This window comes from Phallusia mammillata, chromosome 3 (genome assembly GCF_965637545.1).
Source record: "Phallusia mammillata chromosome 3, kaPhaMamm4.hap1.1, whole genome shotgun sequence".
Taxonomy (NCBI): domain Eukaryota; kingdom Metazoa; phylum Chordata; class Ascidiacea; order Phlebobranchia; family Ascidiidae; genus Phallusia; species Phallusia mammillata.
The window spans coordinates 12,992,544-13,011,099 of NC_137254.1; the positions used below are offsets into that span (position 1 = coordinate 12,992,544).

The window sequence follows — 18,556 nt, forward strand, 5'->3', positions numbered from 1 at the left end:
ACAATTTTGCCAGTCAGCTTTTAATGTGGTGTTACTTTGTAGTTATCCTTCCAAACTGCTTAAAATTGAACTTGCAAAATCAATAGTAAGATGTTTTCCGGCTTTGATGAGCAAAATAAGGAATTGCAAGGGCTATGTAAGTATTTTAAATTACTTTTAGTACAACACCTAACTTTGTTTTGCCTTTATATTAAGGAACATTTTTATGATCCTGCTACGAATACTGGAAGTATTGAAAGCAAACTTAAAACAATGCGATACAAGCTGCCCATACAGGAAAAAGCATACAAAAAGCGAGGACCCAAGCGAAAATCAAGTGGTGACAGCAGTTCGTCCATGGAATCAGATTGCACTGTAGACTTGAGGGATAATGAAGGAATGCAACCCATCAAAGAGAAGGTAAAAATTTAAACCAATGTTTGCATAAATCTGTATGCATTTATCTTTTAAGTATGCATTTATGCATTACATTTCAACCAATGTTTGCAATCTGTATTATTTAGATTGTTTGGCTTCAGCAAATCGCACCTTCACCAGAAAACATTCCACTCATACATAGTGCCATGGATGCAACGTTTGATTACAGGAGGCTGGATATTCAACAGGACCATCCTTCAATATCAGATATCTTGCACAAATACCCACGTTTTATTGATGTTGGTCAAGGTGAATTGGTAAGTATGTTTTGTGTGTCTAGCTTTTAAAGATGCAAACTTTTTTAATATTGTAAATTATTCAACCAGATCTTAAAAGAGTATTATCGGCTGAAGCCACATGCAAACATGCTTAAGGATGTTGGCCCAAAAGTTCTGCCCCCAATTCTGAAGTATGCTGTGGAAGAAAAGGGGTTTTCTGACCAATATGCTGATGGTACGCATTTACCTGTTTTTTGTTTTTTTGCAAAACTTTTATAACCCTTCCTTTTTTGTAGAGAATTTGGCTGCTATTATGGCATTGCAAATTGTTTTGGCTCCATTGAACTGCAAAACAGAAGGAAAGGCCATCATTGAGTTTTTGGGGGTAAGTTGACTTTGTTAGTTTACAAACATAAGAAGGCTGTGGTAAATATTATCCAGTGAGGCAAGTATAATTGTTTTTTTTTAGCAAAACCAAATCTTGTTTAAAATGTATTTTTCAGTATCTTCGCAAACCTTGGCTTATCATTTGCCTTGGTTAAAAATAGTTCTACAGTATCGAACATCCCCACTAGCTCTAATGTTTTTACAGGCAGGCAACAACATTGCTGAATATGCCCAGAACAAGTCAAAAGAACTCAGTCAGCCATTTTTGGTCGCCGTCGGACGAAAATATGATCCCGACCAGTTTGTTTTAATCTTAGACCATACACCAGTGCCAGTTGGATGTGACATTCTACTGGCGTTTGAAAAGCTTTTTGCCTCATTTTGGGTTTTTAATGTTCATTATTATCCCAAATTAACCACATTTTACAACTTTTTTGAGGTAAACTGCCTGGACATGAAAGCCAAGGGTGCAGTCCATTCTCTTAGTGCTGTGATGTAATAACTGTGTTGGTGTGTTCATTTGTGCCCAGGAAAATAAACGATTGAACATATTGTGATGTTTTAAATGTGTATTTTGCTGGAAAGGTGAGCAAAAAAGGAACCAAACATACAGCACCTGCAGTCTTTCAATAGCTCAAACTAATGAGTGAATAAACGACCAAAAACCCTGCTAATTTAGTCTTTTATTCACTCGAAACAATGAGTGAAGTTGTTCACTCGTTTAAAGTGAGCTTTTGTTTCACTCGCAGAATTTTGTAAAGGTGGTACTTTACGTTTTCTGCAAGTTTTCTCTGGTGTATACTAATCGTGTCTTGGATTTTCACTTTACTTAACTGTTGTTTGTCAAATGCAGTGTTTTATCCTTAGTAAGTTGAATTGCTCACCTTAAAGTCTGTGATATTACTAATATTATATCTAATACAAAAGTTTTAAACTCTTGTTTTTAGGTGCAAAAAGTTAAAAATGGCATTTGTGTATCATACAACATACAATGATTAAAAAAAAAAATAGTATCATGTGAAATGAAATGTGAGCTATATGATGTGGTGTCCAATGCATTTGGCACCGCAGGTGCCTTACAACAATGAGTTTGATGATTGGGTGGATGTTATGGATTTAAATGAAATTCCACAAAAAAGCCGACTGCTGGTTAAATTGGATCGTAAGTTTGTAGTTCATATGTTTTTAACGTGGGATTGATTATTGTAGTGGTAACTATGTTAAATTTCAGAGCAGCAAGAATGCTTAGATGATACAAATACAAGTATTGCTACAACTTCAACAAGTGAGCCAAGTGCTAATTGGTTCGCCACTTACAAACTGCCCCAAATTCTTATAAATGTAATAATGGATCTGAATGATGTGGAAGCAGGAAAAAGTGTTTTAAAGGAAACAACAAGACGAAAATTGGTTCAAATAATTTTTGATTCTTTGGCATCAAAAAAGTTATTATCAGAATTAAGTTATCAATTTTAACAATTTTGGTATTGTTTGGGACAGGTATCCTTTACCTCTTCAGTATAGAAATGCGTGCTTAGAGCTTGTGAAAAAAATTTCCATTTCTTGCTGACAAAAACTGCAACTGCGCATCAAATCCATTGACCGAACAAAACACTCTCTATCTTTTTCGCTTTCTTCTCTGAGCGCAGAAGTAATTTGTTCCACCTCCGTCTGACCTTAAAACAGTTTTTAATTATGCTACTACGCAAGATGGTACAACAGACTACCTCTTCTGTGTCGTCGCCTAGCTGGGGTTTCCTCCTGCGCAGATGTAGGGGAGTTGCCGCGAATTACATTTGGCGTGGCATCGCAATTGGAATTCGACGTAGATGGGGAGCCAGATGGGTGAGGGTCACCGTTGCTGGGTTGTGTGGGGCTTGGCGGTACGGGGGAAAAAACAAAGTCAAAATTATTTGATGACTCCTGAACACAAAATCTTTGAAATTCTGCAACAAAATTTAAAATGACTTGATTTAGCGGCTGCAACGACTTTCATAAAATTATTTTTGTCTTTTTACAACACAAGTTGAGTAACCCCAACTTTCATTAACAGAATCTTGCGTTTCATCCTGTCGCATTTGGTCTTCCAAAGTCTGTGGCAGAGGTTCTACGGTAGATTCGTTATTGTTTAACTACTTTATGATTTACTACAATTTAAAGGTAGCTTCGTGAAATACCACACCTTTTTCTTGCATTAACAATTGGAGCATGTCAATGCCACTCTTGTTTATCGCCTGAGAAACACGCACTTTTATTAAATCATCAAATATCGCACACAAAAATGTTAGTAAAATCGTACCATCGTTCGCAGCCTTGCACTTAGCAAAGTGTTCATTTTTTCAAAAAACGTCCACTTTACTGAACCTGACCCAGACTTTTGTGTCGTGGTTTTTTTACAATAAACTTTTTTTAAGTTTTTCCATTTCTTCAGTAGTTTCTCGCTGTAAAAAAACGAATACAAATCATGCACTTTTAGACTTTAAAAAAAATGTCATGCTTACACATCACAAGTGTAACCCCTTGTATTCATTTCAATTGCCACCTCGCTGAACACAGCTTTATTTCTCTTCGTCATCCCATCTATTTTTTCCATAACTCTTTGTTCTATCATTATTTCCAAAAAATCATTTGTTTGGGCAATACTCCAAGTATTATATTTTTTAAAATCCATTTTTTTATTATAGTATAATTTTCGACTTAAATCCTAAAACGCAAATGTAGCAAGGCATGCACTTCCTGCAGTTAGAAGGCTACGCTTCGTTGTCACCGTAGTAGTAAATTTCTCACCACACCAAAAACCCCGACTAAAGTACTAAACTTTGCTCTTTACAGTCTATCTGGATTTTTAAATTTTGCTTTAAAACCACATGTTTTTCGACTCTCAAAAGCATTTCGTGTGTACAGCGTATCAGGCGACCTACTACTTTGTTTACAACGATACGGGTGAGTAGTTTGAAAAATAAACATTTCATTAGTGTATTTGTTACGTCTTAGTGACTAGAAACAATTAGTGTTACATGTTTTTTTCAATTGTAATGTAAGAGGTATCAATCCGCACGAATAATTTGTTCTTTCCTCGTTACCTTCAGAAATTGTTTCGTTCTTCCCAAATTTTTCAAAATTTACCAACCAAATTTACTCGGGTAAATTTTTCAAAATAATTACTCCAGTTGCCTTTTTTCTTTTTCTCTTTTCTGAAAAATCGGGGTAAATTTACGTAATTTACCCGGGTAAATTTGTGCATGTGAACAGGCTTACTGATACACACCTTTAATAGCCGAAATAATAGTTTCTGAAAAACCGTACGTTTCTGCTGCTTTGTAAACTTCCTCCATCTTCACTGTTTCCACAAACCACAAATTCATAATGAACTGAACAAGGCGCTTAACGTTTAAGCGCCAAAGTTGCTATTGTTACGTCACTCGATGTTCCAATGCACTTGTGACAAGTATGACGTAACAGACACAGTTTGTGACATGTATTTTGTGTAAAGTACTGTTTAAACTTTAAAGCAACTGTTGTATCACATTTGCAAAGGAAATGAGGTATCAATGGAATTGGTCAAAGTGCCAAATGTCTGGTGAATTCCTTAATTCGTTTATACATCACGCGAAGTATTGTTGTGATGGAAAAACGTCCATAAGTTGTGTTGTCAAAAATTGTTTATACGAATTCGCCAGAGAAAACACCTATTACAGACATTGTTTGCAACATCACAACGAATTGCTACAAAGAAACAATCGCAGAATTATATCTCCAACGACAGAGGCGGCCATAGTCGGATTTTAGACACTGAACAAGACGAGTATAATGGAACGCTAACGAATCTGCGTCCGCAATCTAACGAATCTGCGTCCGTGCCGCAGTTGGACGTTGAACCAACATTTATAGACGAACGATCTGCGGCCTCTTTCATATTAAGATTAAAGGAAAAGCATAGTTTAACGCAAGTAAGTCGCATTTTGTGTTTATTGAGTTTTGTGTTGTTTTAATCCTTTTGTTAATTTCTAACCTGTTTTAGGTTGCTGTTAACTCGATCGTATGTGACGTTAGCGCTATGTTGAAAATGGATTTGCTTGTGCCAATTTATATTTGAAAGATCTTCTTAAGGATGGCAACTGTACTGACAATTTACAACAAAAGTTCCAGAAACAGTGTGAAAGTTGGGCAAGTGCTTTTAACAATTTAATGTCACCATATAAACAAGAAAAATATTATAAGGAGCATTTTATTTTGATTGAGCCTCAAGGAATTGCCATTGGTGAGACGTGTTCATTGGTTGGTCATGGACCTAAGCGCTTTGCTGCCAATAAACCTCATTACATTTATTACATTCCACTTCACATGACTATTACTGCTCTATTTAAGACAAAAATTTTTAGAGACATCCTTGAAAACATGCATGACTCAGAAGATGAAGATATAATAATAAATTTTGACGATGGACTGCTCAGCAAGGAGCATTGCACATTTAAAGAAAAAAAGAATTTAAGAATTGTTTTGTATTTTGATGATGTTGAATTGTGCAATCCATTAGGGAGCAAGTCAGGGACACACTTCACCATCCTCAATATTCCACCCATGTACAGATCAAGGTTGCCATCTATATTTCTTATAGCTGTAGCATACAACAAGGATTGACAGTGTGTTGTCTCCAATTGTAAATGATTTAAATATTTTGAGTTCAACAGGCATTGAGGTTCTGCAGCGAATGCAAAGCCGACTCCTGGTTTAATAACTGCGATAGCCCTACTTCACGAGTTTTATTATAAGCAACACAACAAACAGACGAACACAGATAACTTACTTTTACAACTTCATTTGGCGAAATAGAATGTAGGTCAATTTTCACAGAATACGATCCGCACGAAATTACACCGAATAGAGAATGATTTTTTACATTTTTGAGCACGGTATTTATACATAGAACATTCTTGATCAAAAAACGGAAGATTAAAATCAATGTCCTAAAGCAAGATTAAAATCAATGGGATCTTGAGCGAGCAACGTTTTACCAAACTTAAGGGAAAAGAAATTGGACATACGGGGATTCAAAATCAATGTACAATAATGAACAGCAGTCATTTCGCTTGATTACTCAGGGTTAATGAGGTCGACCGAAAATATAAATTACAAAATGCAATCTCGATAAACGAACATATGGTCGCTGGAGAAACCACGTGATTTAAACACGTGATTGATGCAATTCCAATTGATGGTAATCATGAAATAATTAAGGGTGGCTTGGTAGCTATTGTGGCAGACACACTGGCTGCTCATCAGATACTTGGCTTGAAGGAAGGTGTTGGCTTTTCCCAGCAAAAATGTCGATCTTGTATGTGCTCATTTGCTGAAATGGACAACAAGTTCAATGAATCTCAGTTTGTGCTCAGAGACATAAAAACACATGAAGTTCATTGCCACAGCATATCCGAGACTACTGTTTCCACAGACATCAATAGACGCTCAGTGGTGATAGATATAAACCATTTTGACATTTTTACTGGTACACCACAAGACATTATGCACATTCCTTACACCATGAGAGAGGTCCTAACATATTTCATTGATCTGAAAATAATCAGCTTGGACCACATTAATGAAAGCATACCAAATTTTGATTATTCTCATATCGATATGCCAACTAAACCTTTATTGAGCAAGGTTCATCTAATAGGCTCAGGAAAGTTACGACAGTCTGCTTCACAGATGTGGACTTTAGCTCGACTCCTACCCCTGTTTTTGCACACACATATATATATGAATGACGCAGTTTGGGTATGTTTTCAATCATTGTTGCTGATCACCAGTTGTTTGTTTTCTTTCTCTATCAAGAAACAACAAGTGTACATGCTACGTCTCGAAATAGCCCATTATCTTCATCTATTCAAACAATGTTTTCCAAATAGAAATATTATACCAAAGCAACACTATATTTTGCACATACCATCAAGTATCTTGCAACTTGGTCCCAACATACAATATTGGACAATGCGCTTTGAAGCAAAGCACAGTTTATTAAAAAAAAGACACCAAAAACACTTTTGCATGCAACTGCTAGATGATAACTATTTGTCCACCAATGTTGAACACGGACCACTCTTATCTATTTCACAACACCTTTCTGACCAAATATTACAATCAGTAAATCCACCAACACAAGTAGAAAATTTGAGATGTACTACATGGCTGATTCAGAATGGACAAAAGTATAAAAAAGACTGTTTCATACAAGTTGGAAATGACAATGACGTGCCAATACTTGGGAAAATCATTTCTATCTTAAAATCTAATAACAATCACTTCTTTTTTGTTGAATGTTTTGAAACATATGGCATCAATCAATCCCTAAATGCTTATGTTTTAAATTCCAAAAACACATTCAGTTTAGAAAACTCAGAAAACATGTTGTGCTTCGTGCCCCAATCTGTCTATGTTGCTGTGTTTGGTTTTACACATCAAAACACACCTGCATTAATATGTTGTTGTGTGTCATATTTTCCTGTCTCAAAATACAGAATCATCACAAGAAGTTAATTTACATTAAATGCTGAAAATTGGACACTAAATTCTGCTGTTATATGTGTGTATATGGTGGTGGTGTTTTTGGAATAGAAGTATTGTACTAAAATAACACAAATACACCTTTTTTATGACAAATCTTAAGACAGCATAACAATTCAATAGCCTAATTGATAGACATCAATCTCTAAGGCTTACCTTGTCTTTAACCAGTCAAATCAACCCCAAATTGAGCCACAAATTAATTATGGTCCAAAACTGAGCCATAATATTCAACACAAAACCTCATGGTAAGCCAATAAATATAGCGGTATAATTAAACTCATAACCCAATTGGCTCATTTGTGAGCCAATTACAGTTTTGTCTTGCACAGAGCCATAGTATCTAAAACAAAAACTCATGGAGAGCCAATAAACATTGTTGATTGAAGTTCGATACTTAGTGGCTCATATGTAAGCCAATATGACAAATAAAATATGGGCTCACAGCAAAACTGGCTTTGCATGAGCCAACAATTGTTTTTTGCCTTGCGCTGAGCCATAATATCTAAAACAAGAACTCATTCAGAGCCAATATATATTCTCAAATAAAGTTAACATATGGGTGGCTCGTATGTGAGCCATTATGACAGGTAAAATAGTGGCTCACATTTAAACTGGCTTTACATGAGCCAAAAAATATAGTTTTGGCTCAACACAATCCAGTGAATACAATATTGGCATGTAATGAGCCAAAAATACAATTAATGGCTCGTCAGTGAGCCAACATTTTTTGCTGTGTAACAGTAGCCAGATGTCAAAACTAATTTCATTTTTATACACCTCTACCTGCATGCCACCACATCTACAGCGAAGGATGCTTCTGTAGCCCCTACCAGCTTACCACATTACCAATCTCAACTGCTTACACATTCGTTTATGCTAAAACGATCCTAATATAAACGGAACTAATTATTTCATTAACTTTTCTCAACTGACTGCATTTGTATATTTTTTACAGCTCAAGCAAGAAAATGAGTGCTTTAAGATTTGGCGGTACGTTCCCTCAAGTACTTCACCAGACTGAAACATTTATTTCCCGGCTGCTTACATCTGCAAAAAGCAACTAAACCACCTTTCTAGTCGTTCCAACTACTGTACCTAACGCAGCTCGATGGTGTTTTGCTTACTGATGGAAAAATAACATACTTCACGACAGACTGATTTTCAGCTAATTTTTAATAGGTAGCGCAAAGACCTGAATTATTTATTTAGCAGCTGAAGAGGGGTAGGAGGTTGCCTATGCAATCATTCCAAAACAAAAAACATATATGAAACGCCAGAACATTTGAATGGTAAGTATAATATTTAACACAACTCATGATATTTTTAGCAAAATTAACCCAGCAACTTTTAGAAGGTCGGTTTGTATTACTTATTATATGTCTTTAAGAAGGCTAAGCGTTTGTTACAAACATCACATCAATGAGTATTATTCTGTGTCTTTACATTCTACTTTAGCGAAATTCAAGACTAGCATTGGTGGTTTGTTTGTCTTTAATGGCAAGTTGACATGCGTCGTTTTAACACACCGTGGAATTATTTTACACTATGAGTTAACATGTGTGATTTCAAATGTTCAAATTGTCTAAACACTTTTTCACAAACATCACATCGATGTGGTTTCTCTCCAGTGTGAGTCAACATGTGCCTTTTCAAATGTTCAACTAGACTAAACTGTTTGTAACAAACATCACATCGATGTGGCTTCACTCCAGTGTGAATCAACATGTGTCTTTTCAAACCTCCAAGTCGACCAAACCCTTTTTTACAAACATCACATTGATGTAGTTTCTCTCCAGTGTGAATCAACATGTGTCTTCTCAAATTACCAACTCGAGTAAATTCTTTTTCGCACACAGTGCATATATAGGGTTTCTTTCCAGTGTGAGTCATCATGTGACGTAAGAGATGAAACTTACGCCTGAAGGATTTTTCGCATAACTCACATTTGTAAGGTCGTTTTAGCGACTCTTTGCAAGGATGTTGCATGTTATCAGAACACAATTTCCTTGGAACATTTGGATTTAGATGGTTTGAGACCAAACCGTTTTTCCTCATGTCTGAGTAATCAACTAGTGCAAAATATAAATGTAAGGCAAATCACTTGTCAGCACCTAAACAAAAACATGTTGTGAGATATTAGGCAAGGGCACATTCGTATTACATCATTCAAGCTTCCATACTTAACTAGCATTCTCGTTGATGCAAAGTGAAATATATAGTCTGCAAAGAATCAAAGTTGGAAGATACGAACACGATGAACCACAATTACTGGCTTATGAGATCATCATTATTGCGTTCAACTAACACATTTAGAACAACTATTATTACAAAAGGAAACAAAGATATTTTGCTGCTTTTCCAACTCTTACAACCACGACAAATGTTTTAGCTACTTTTTGTGCGCTGCAGACTGAAGTCGCCCTATTTAAAGCCATTAATTTATTTATAAAGCCCAGCGGGAGTTTAACGAAAAACGACCATTATCACGCATTTAATCTTTTTTTTAGAAAAGGTGCTAAACTTATCAGGATTTTGTCGCAAGGAAGTAAGATAAAGCTACTTGATACCATAAAAACGTCGCTTAGCAAAAGTGCAAACGACATACACTTCATGCTGAAACCAGGAGCCATTATATTTTGCAGGATTATGTCACAAGATGCTAGTTATGGAAGTTCAAACTATAACAATGTTATGCAACACCAAAACTTTAGTGTGATCAACATACACTTCATTGACAGCATCATTGCAAACCATCTTAAGCAAATAAAACGCTCAATGAAACAAAATATAAAAAATACAGTAATCGACGAAAAGAAAATTTGATGACGTCATCACTAGTGTAGCGGTCATGATATTAATGTGCACAAAGTTTATGTTTAACGTTAGCATGTTGTTTGCAATAATGTTGCACAGCATGTAGGGGAAGTGTTTAACCTCTTTTTAACTGGATGCAAGTGTTGGTATTTCCGTTCTCATGCAAGTCATAAGATATTTTGAGTCATTTTGTTATTCTAGAATGTTCTGCACAAACAGGTGTTTGTTCATCATTACGCATACTTCCTCTTGTTTATACTGTCGTTTCCGTTTCAAGTTTAAAGTAGAACACAGCCGCTCGTACTTGAGAAGAAGCATAGCAGCTCGGTTCGAGGGCGCTATGACTTTATAAATTGCACCTTTGCCATAAAATGAATTCTATAACTTAAAGGAAAAAAGGTTTCACGCAATAGCCAATATTTTGCTCTACTATATATATAGCTTATTTTCGACTTTGTCGCCGGGGAATTCTGGGTCTATTCTTAGACTATTTTTAGTCATCTGGTAGTCTATTTTCTTCTATTTTTATCCCCATGTGGATGTGTAGCTGATTTGGACGCTCGCCTTTAACCTTATTCAAGAATACAAAGAAAGAAGAGACATATGTGTGGCTGTTAATCAGTCAGCTGTTATTGAGATGCAAAGATCAGACTCTCCAAATAATTTCCAATGAACATCATAGTTTACATTGTAGCCGCCATTCACAAGTCGTCATCGAGGCAGGGCGAGCTACACTAGCAAACGACCATTTGTTTTTCACAAACTACACATCGATGTGGTTTCTCTCCAGTGTGAGTTAACAGGTGTTTTTTCAACGTCCCAAGTTGACTGAACATCTTTTCACAAACATCACATCGATGCGGTTTCTCTCCAGTGTGATTCAACATGTGTCTTTTTAAATTTCTAGCTTGACCAAACCCTTTTTGACAAACATTACATCGATGTAGTTTCTCAGTGGAACGATACTTCACATGACATTACATGGTAAATTTACGTGTGCAGCGTTTTTTACTTACGGCACATTTGTAAAGCCGTTTCTTCGAGTCGCAAGGCTGATGTTGTACTTCGGCAGACAAACAATTTTTCCTTGCATTCGGTTGGTTTGAGTGTAAGTCGTCTATGTTCATGTCTCACTAATCAATTACTACAAAATATATTTGTAATTGGCTCCTAAACAAAAACAAACTGTAGACAACGTTTATGCAAAGCAGGGACTGCACAATGCGATCTTTATTAAGATCCGTCCCGCTTGAACGCGACCAGTAAGATTGCGGCGTTTACAATAGAAAAGGATAGGAAAAAGTTGTGTTGTCGTCTTTTTTTTCGTGTTTACTTGAAGCGTAGGCTTTTGAAATAAATTTTATTAATTGGTTCAACTTGACTACTTCTGAAAACATATTGAGGAAAGAAACTTTCCGAAGGCGGAAAAAAACGACACAGGTGGCGATTGAATGTAAAAAAGATGATACAGTCGTGCTTGCTGGATCGAAGCAATCACTTCAGCGATCTTTTCAGCTATTGGCAGGGGCGTATCCAGAAATTTTTAAAGGGGGGGTCCAACATTTTTTGGGGGGAAATCTCTAATGACGTCACACGTCGTTCAAAACGACGCGTTATGCGGCAAAGCACTTTTTCCAAAATTGGCGGTTTCTCTACCCATCTAATTGACAGGAAGAACAGGTAATTTTAGCGAAAGCTTTGTAGTTTTCTGATTTCGCCGCTGCTATCTAGCTTACTCAGCCAAACTGCAGCTGCAAAATAAGCGTGACTGTCAGGTAATCAAAATCGTTGCTTAAAAAAAGGTCAAATTTCTAAAGAACTAAATCTCTTGCTGAAGCGGTAATCCTACTGTTAAGTTGCGCAATGTCACGAATGCACTAAAGGTGGTAACTGCAGAAGTCATAAATCGTGCCTAGCAAGTCACAAATTATCCTAATAACATAACTCGATTTACATCGATCTAATGTTTTTGACAAACTATTACGTGCTTGGCGGATCAAAGCAACACAACATTACACGTTTTTAACACTTTTACATTGTTCAAACGCAAAAACAGTTTGATATGTTGCACTAAGTGCAGTTACCACTTAGCAAGAAACTGCTACCAGCGTCCTAGCCGAAACGTAACTTTCCGATTGTTAGCGCATAAACCTCCTTATTAAACCCTTGTTACGTCACAATTGGCGATTAGATAACAAGCCAATACAAGACATTGAAGGCTCGCGTCTTTGAGATAACGACTCCCTGTTATCACGCAGTGATAAACGGAACGATTTTGGCCTATTTAATTTACGCACGACTTTTTGAAAAGGGGGGGTCCGGACCCCCAAAACCCCCCCCTTGGATACGCCACTGGCTATTGGAAATACAAAGTGAAAAAAATGGGCCTGCTTATAAACACAAATAAAACAAAAGTTATGGTGGTAGCAAAGCATCACACAACAAGTGCTATTGCAACATCCTTTGGATGTGTTTTAGAACAAGTCAGCAGTTTCACCTACTTTGGACCAAGCATAAGTGATTCAGGAAAGTAACTCCCCTGAAATCAGCCGGAGGCTGGCTATGGCAAGAGCTGCCACACAGAATCTCCGCTCTATCTGGAAAGATACGACTATCAGCAATCTTATTAAATCTTTGGTTTGGCCTGTTGCTACCTGTTAAGTATTACGCATTTCGAGGCCTGTGTCGTACTCATTTCGCACCTTGCGTTTTAATTACATGATTCGCATTGTTGTGCTGCTATGCTAATTGATTTAGGTGCTACATAAACCGGCAGCCGAAGCTTGATGCCACAAGCGTTGCTTATCGGTCCGCTTCCGGCCATTCTCTTATTCTTTTGGTTGCTGCCGTTTGAAGTCTGTGTTCCAAACTCAGATGCCACCAGCATACTCACGTTTTACGTAACGAAGCTCAACAATTTAAATATTCTGGGAATAGGTTCCATTCGTGAATTGATGATTTCGTTGGACAACATTATGTATGGAACCACTACGTTGTCTCCCAGATCAGTGTCTGTAATTGAATCATCCAAAGATTTCCAAGCACAATGCAAGAGGATTTGCATGGATTTTCCAAATGTATTTAAGGAAGAATTGGGAACTTTACAAGGCTTTGAATTAGAAGTGCAGTTTATGAAAAATCCAACTCCGGTGTATCAAGCCAAGACCCGTTCCGTTTGCTTTGCTCGAGGATTTGAATCAAAGTTACGAGGCAGGAATACGAAACGGTACATAGACGCCTGTGCAATTTAAAGATTGGGGAACACCAGTGGTGCCTGTGCGAAAGGCGCCATTACCAGGACAGACATCTAGTAGAGTTCGGGTACGCGGCGATTACTCGGTGACGGTAAACCCCCATCTAGACACACATCGCCAGCCACTACCGTTACCAAGTGATTTAATGCAGAAGCTTGGAGGTCACGGGTTCACCAAAATAGATCTGGCAGATGCCTACAACCAGATCAGACTTGGCCCAGAAAGCCGGAGGAGGTTAGCCCTCAGTACACATCGAGGCGCTTTTTTTCAAAATGTGTTACCTTTCGAAATTTCTTCTGCTCCGGGCTATTTCCAAAAGTTAATGAACGACATTACGCACGATTTGCCAGGTGTGGCAGTATTTTTAGATGACATCTTGGTCAGCGGCTCGTCTAAAGAGAACCATTTGCAAAATTTGCGTCGTTTGCTTCAACGTCTTGATGAAAAGGGTCTACGTTGCCGGTTGGAGAAATGCAAATTTGCGCAGGAAAAAGTCGAATACCCAGGGCATTTTCTCACTAAGGATGGTATTGCTGAAGGAAGTAAAGTCGACGATGTCTTAAATATGCCTCCTCCAGAAAATGTGTCAAATCTTCGTTCGTTTTTGGGCTCAGTTCAGTTTTACAGCAAGTTCTTACCCCCTAGTTTTTCAACAGGTGTGGAAACGTTATACCGGCTTACGAATAAACCTGTAACCTGGAATTGGGGAAAGAAAGAGGAAGATGCTTTTAAACGTTTAAAACACTTCCTAACGTCGGACAATGTCCTAACGCATTTTGATCCAACCCTGCCGATTGGAATAGCATGCGATGCATCCACCATAGGAATTGGTACGGTTTTATTTCATCGTCTTGCAGATGGAAGCGAAAGACCAATAGCTAACATATCGAAAACGCTGACTGACTGTCAGAGAAAGTATAACCAGATTCAAAAAGATGCTTTAGCTATTGTTTTGGCTATTCGCAAGTTCTTCCAGTATCTGTACGGCCGGAAGTTTATTTTGGTCACTGACCACAAACCCTTGTTGACAATCTTCGGACCAAAGAAGGCTGTTCCAACGCTCGCAGCAAATCGTTTGGCGAGATGGGCGCTACTTCTCAACCAATTCAGCTGCGATATTGAGTATAGGAAAACCTCCGACATAAATAACGCCGACGCCCTTAGTCGACTACCAGCTGGCAAAGATCCTACTTTTGATGAGGAGGAAACAACCGTAGATTCAGATACGGTTTGTGCAATCACAACTTTGAGTAGTCAAGTGAAACCCGCTGATACTTTGGCTCTTGTAAAGGAAACGGCAAAAGACCGTGTTCTCTCTAAAGCAGTGGTTCTCAAACTTTTTTTGTGCGCGACCCAAATCTGAGCTTTATGAACATGCTGCGAGCCTGTATTTCGCTATGGTAGTACTGTAGCTGGGTGCCATCTAAACTCTCAGAAAACCACTTACTTATGATGCAATACTCCAAGGTTGCGAAGATAAAGCCACATAAAATGCCTATGATACAATAATTCAGTCATGACTAGGAATTGAAAATACTTAAAAAATGAAATGAAAAAAGTTCATTTAGGCAGAATTGAATCACCATAGCGCGACCCATTTTTTGACCCTGCGCGACCCATACCTTGAGAACCACTGCTCTAAAGTGATGAGATATACACAAGAAGGGTGGCCACATAAAGATTTGGATGTTGGAGATCCCTTGTATTGTTACAGTCAGATTGCGGATTCACTAAGCATTAGCGACGGTTGTAGACTGGTGATACCTTCCAAACTTCAACACGAAGTACTCAAGTTGTTGCACCAAAGTCATTTGGGAATGCAGAGAATGAAGCAACTGGCCAGAACAGCTGTTTACTGGCCAAATATTGACAGAGACATCATGGATATTTGTCACAAATGTCATAGTTGTGCCGAGCATCAAAATGCTCCACCTAAAGCTTTATTGCATCCATGGACTCTACCCGAAAAAAATTGGTCTCGGTTACATGTGGATCATGTCATCAATTTTATGGGTCACAATTGGCTGGTCATGATTGATGCGTATTCAAAGTATCCATGCATCCACGCTACGCAGTCCATTACGGCAAAAGCGACTGCGGATCTTTTGGAGTCTGACTTTTCGCACTTCGGGTATCCCCATACGATAGTAACCGACAACGCTCCGACGTTTACCTCTTGATGAGTTCGAAACTTACTGCAAGGAAAGGGGAATAATTCATCTTACTGGAGCTCCTTATCACGCTGCAAAAAATGGCGCAGCTGAACGTTTTGCTCAGACTTTCAAACAGGCTTTGAGAAAGTCTGCAATGCCCCCAAAGCAAGCGATAATCGAATTTCTCATGCAATATCGAAGGACGCCGACTGGGAACGGATATTCTCCTAGTCAACTTCTCAATAACCGTCAGATGCGAACAAAGGTGGACACACTTTTTCCTTCACCGCCACACATTGCCCAAGGAAGGTTATCAAGAGAAACTTCACGTGCAAACTCGAAAAAGCATCGTTTTGCACAAAGTTTGTACGAGGTTGGAATGCCGTGCTACGCTTTGTATTACGGTCCCAAGCACAACCGTGATCCACACTGGTCGCTCGTAAGTGCCACGATTCGCAAAGCATATGTTGTATTCTTGATCAGAGCAAATCAATAGAATGACTAAAAGGAAAACAAGCACGGTTTATATAGCACCTAAATCAATTAGCATAGCAGCAGCACAAGAATGCGAATCATGTAATTAAAACGCAAAGTGCGAAATGAGTACGACACAGGCCTCGAAATGCGTAATACTTAACACCTCCCCAACAAAAATACAAAGCTGCGCAACAACAATATTACGTCATTAACAACAAAAACATTGCGGAGGATTGCGACGTCGCTTAGACCGTCGCGGATTATCTGGACCGTACTCGGTGGTTGTCTGGGATGATACTGGTAAATCAAACTTTTTATCTCCCACATGCTCATCTTCGATATGAACATCTTTATTTACCGGTGTTGGAAGTTCACCGGGATTTTCATCTTCAGGAGATGTTACTACGGTTGGAACCCAGTGTGGATCACGGATGTGCTTGGGACCGTAATACAAAGCGTAGCACGGCATTCCAACCTCGTGCAAACTAGAAATCCACACTGGGTTCCAACCGTAGTAACATCTCCTGAAGATGAAAATCCCGGTGAACTTCCAACACCGGTAAATAAAGATGTTCATATCGAAGATGAGCATGTGGGAGATAAAAAGTTTGATTTACCAGTATCATCCCAGACAACCACCGAGTACGGTCCAGATAATCCGCGACGGTCTAAGCGACGTCGCAATCCTCCGCAATGTTTTTGTTGTTAATGACGTAATATTGTTATTGCGCAGCTTTGTATTTTTGTTGGGGAGGTGTTAAGTATTACGCATTTCGAGGACTGTGTCGTACTCATTTCGCACTTTGCGTTTTAATTACATGATTCGCATTCTTGTGCTGCTGCTATGCTAATTGATTTAGGTGCTATATAAACCGTGCTTGTTTTCCTTTTAGTCATTCTATTGATTTGCTCTGATCAAGAATACAACATATGCTTTGCGAATCGTGGCACTTACGAGCGACCGATCGCGCTTAGCTACAAAGTTTTGAAATGTACTGCTATCGTCGCTTGCTAAGAATTTCATGGAAAGAACATAGGACCAACAACTCCATATTAAAAAAACTGAAAGTACAACATCAATTCATTAGATTCATGCAAAAACAATGTCTAGAATATTATGGACAAATAAATCGACACCGCGAAACTTTGGAATATTTGTGCTAACATGGACGACCCCACAGCAAGAGGGAATTAAACATGCAGTGAATGCTACATCACTTGTGGACCTCACTCGATGCTGCTTAAACCGACAGAGCTGGAAATAAATAAATGACAACGTCTAACCGCTAAGCGGATGACACGTTATATTATATGTATGTTTTTACATTCTTCCACATCATTAATATACCCACTACATAATAGCAATTTGCTTGGAATTGATGTGTTAAAAATAATTGCAGTTTTAAAGTGGATTGATGTATTTGTCTCTAGGAGAAATTTAAAATCACGGAGTCAATCACAACATTGAATGGATGCTTAATGGGAAGTTATTAAGCAGCCAAATTTGTATGTTGTAAAAAAGATGGATCAGTTGTTGCATTGTAATAGCTTGCTGACTCAATTTTTTGTGATGCTTGACGCAAGTGTAGGGGTTGGTCGAGATGACGTCGTACTTACTACAAAAATATCTTTCTCTGTAGATGTTTCTCTGTACACTAAGTCCTGGGCTACCTGAGCTACTGCTGTCTGAGCTCTTAGTCCGTTTAAGAAGACGACGTTTAACCTTAAACTTAGTTTACTGAGTCAGTGAGTAAATAAGAGTGAGAGCTCGTTTCTGATATTGTTAAATAGTTACATTTTATAATCAAATCGTTTCTTATTTTTACACAACTTACACTTGTGCGGTAATACACATTGCAGCCAATGACCTACATTATTATGTGACAACTTAAAATGCGTCTTCACAACAAGTAAAAACAGTAATGATATTTCAGAAACCTGGGATAGTCAGCAGTTCTAAATTGGACTCAATAGTTTCGTAAAAGGTATAAAGTAGGGTTGCCATACATCAGGATTTTCCCTGACATGTCAGGGAATTTGGTGTTTAAATATGCATCAGGGACAAATGTTAAAATGTACTTAAAAGTTAGGAATTTAAAGTGAGAGTATTTGAACTGCCGCTTTCGAATTGGTTTGTCAAGCAAAGTTAGACTGCTGACCCAACAGCGAGCCACGTCTTATCTTTACCAGGCGCGCACGGCACAGCTTTGGGCACAAAGGCGCAGATAAAATAGAAACACCCGGCAATGGAAAATAGTAAACAGCAGAA

At 38.1% G+C, this 18,556-nt stretch overlaps 2 protein-coding genes across 2 annotated transcripts; one reads left to right on the top strand and one right to left on the bottom strand.

Annotated features, from left to right (window-relative positions):
• Positions 1 to 38: 38 nt before the first annotated feature.
• Positions 39 to 1,557, top strand: LOC145217781 (uncharacterized). The gene is made up of 6 exons (XM_080085126.1): positions 39 to 136; positions 196 to 399; positions 504 to 674; positions 744 to 870; positions 932 to 1,020; positions 1,228 to 1,557. Exons 1-6 carry the CDS (start codon positions 107 to 109, stop codon positions 1,519 to 1,521), a joined length of 915 nt encoding a protein of 304 aa, XP_079941252.1. The 5' UTR covers positions 39 to 106; the 3' UTR covers positions 1,522 to 1,557.
• A 7,187-nt stretch (positions 1,558 to 8,744) lies between these two features.
• LOC145219559 (uncharacterized) lies at positions 8,745 to 11,305 on the bottom strand. The gene is made up of 2 exons (XM_080086906.1): positions 11,139 to 11,305; positions 8,745 to 9,681 (listed from the first exon to the last, which is right to left on the bottom strand). The coding sequence occupies exons 1-2, from the start codon at positions 11,288 to 11,290 to the stop codon at positions 9,123 to 9,125; spliced, it is 711 nt and encodes a 236-aa protein (XP_079943032.1). The 5' UTR covers positions 11,291 to 11,305; the 3' UTR covers positions 8,745 to 9,122.
• Between the last annotated feature and the right edge of the window lie 7,251 nt (positions 11,306 to 18,556).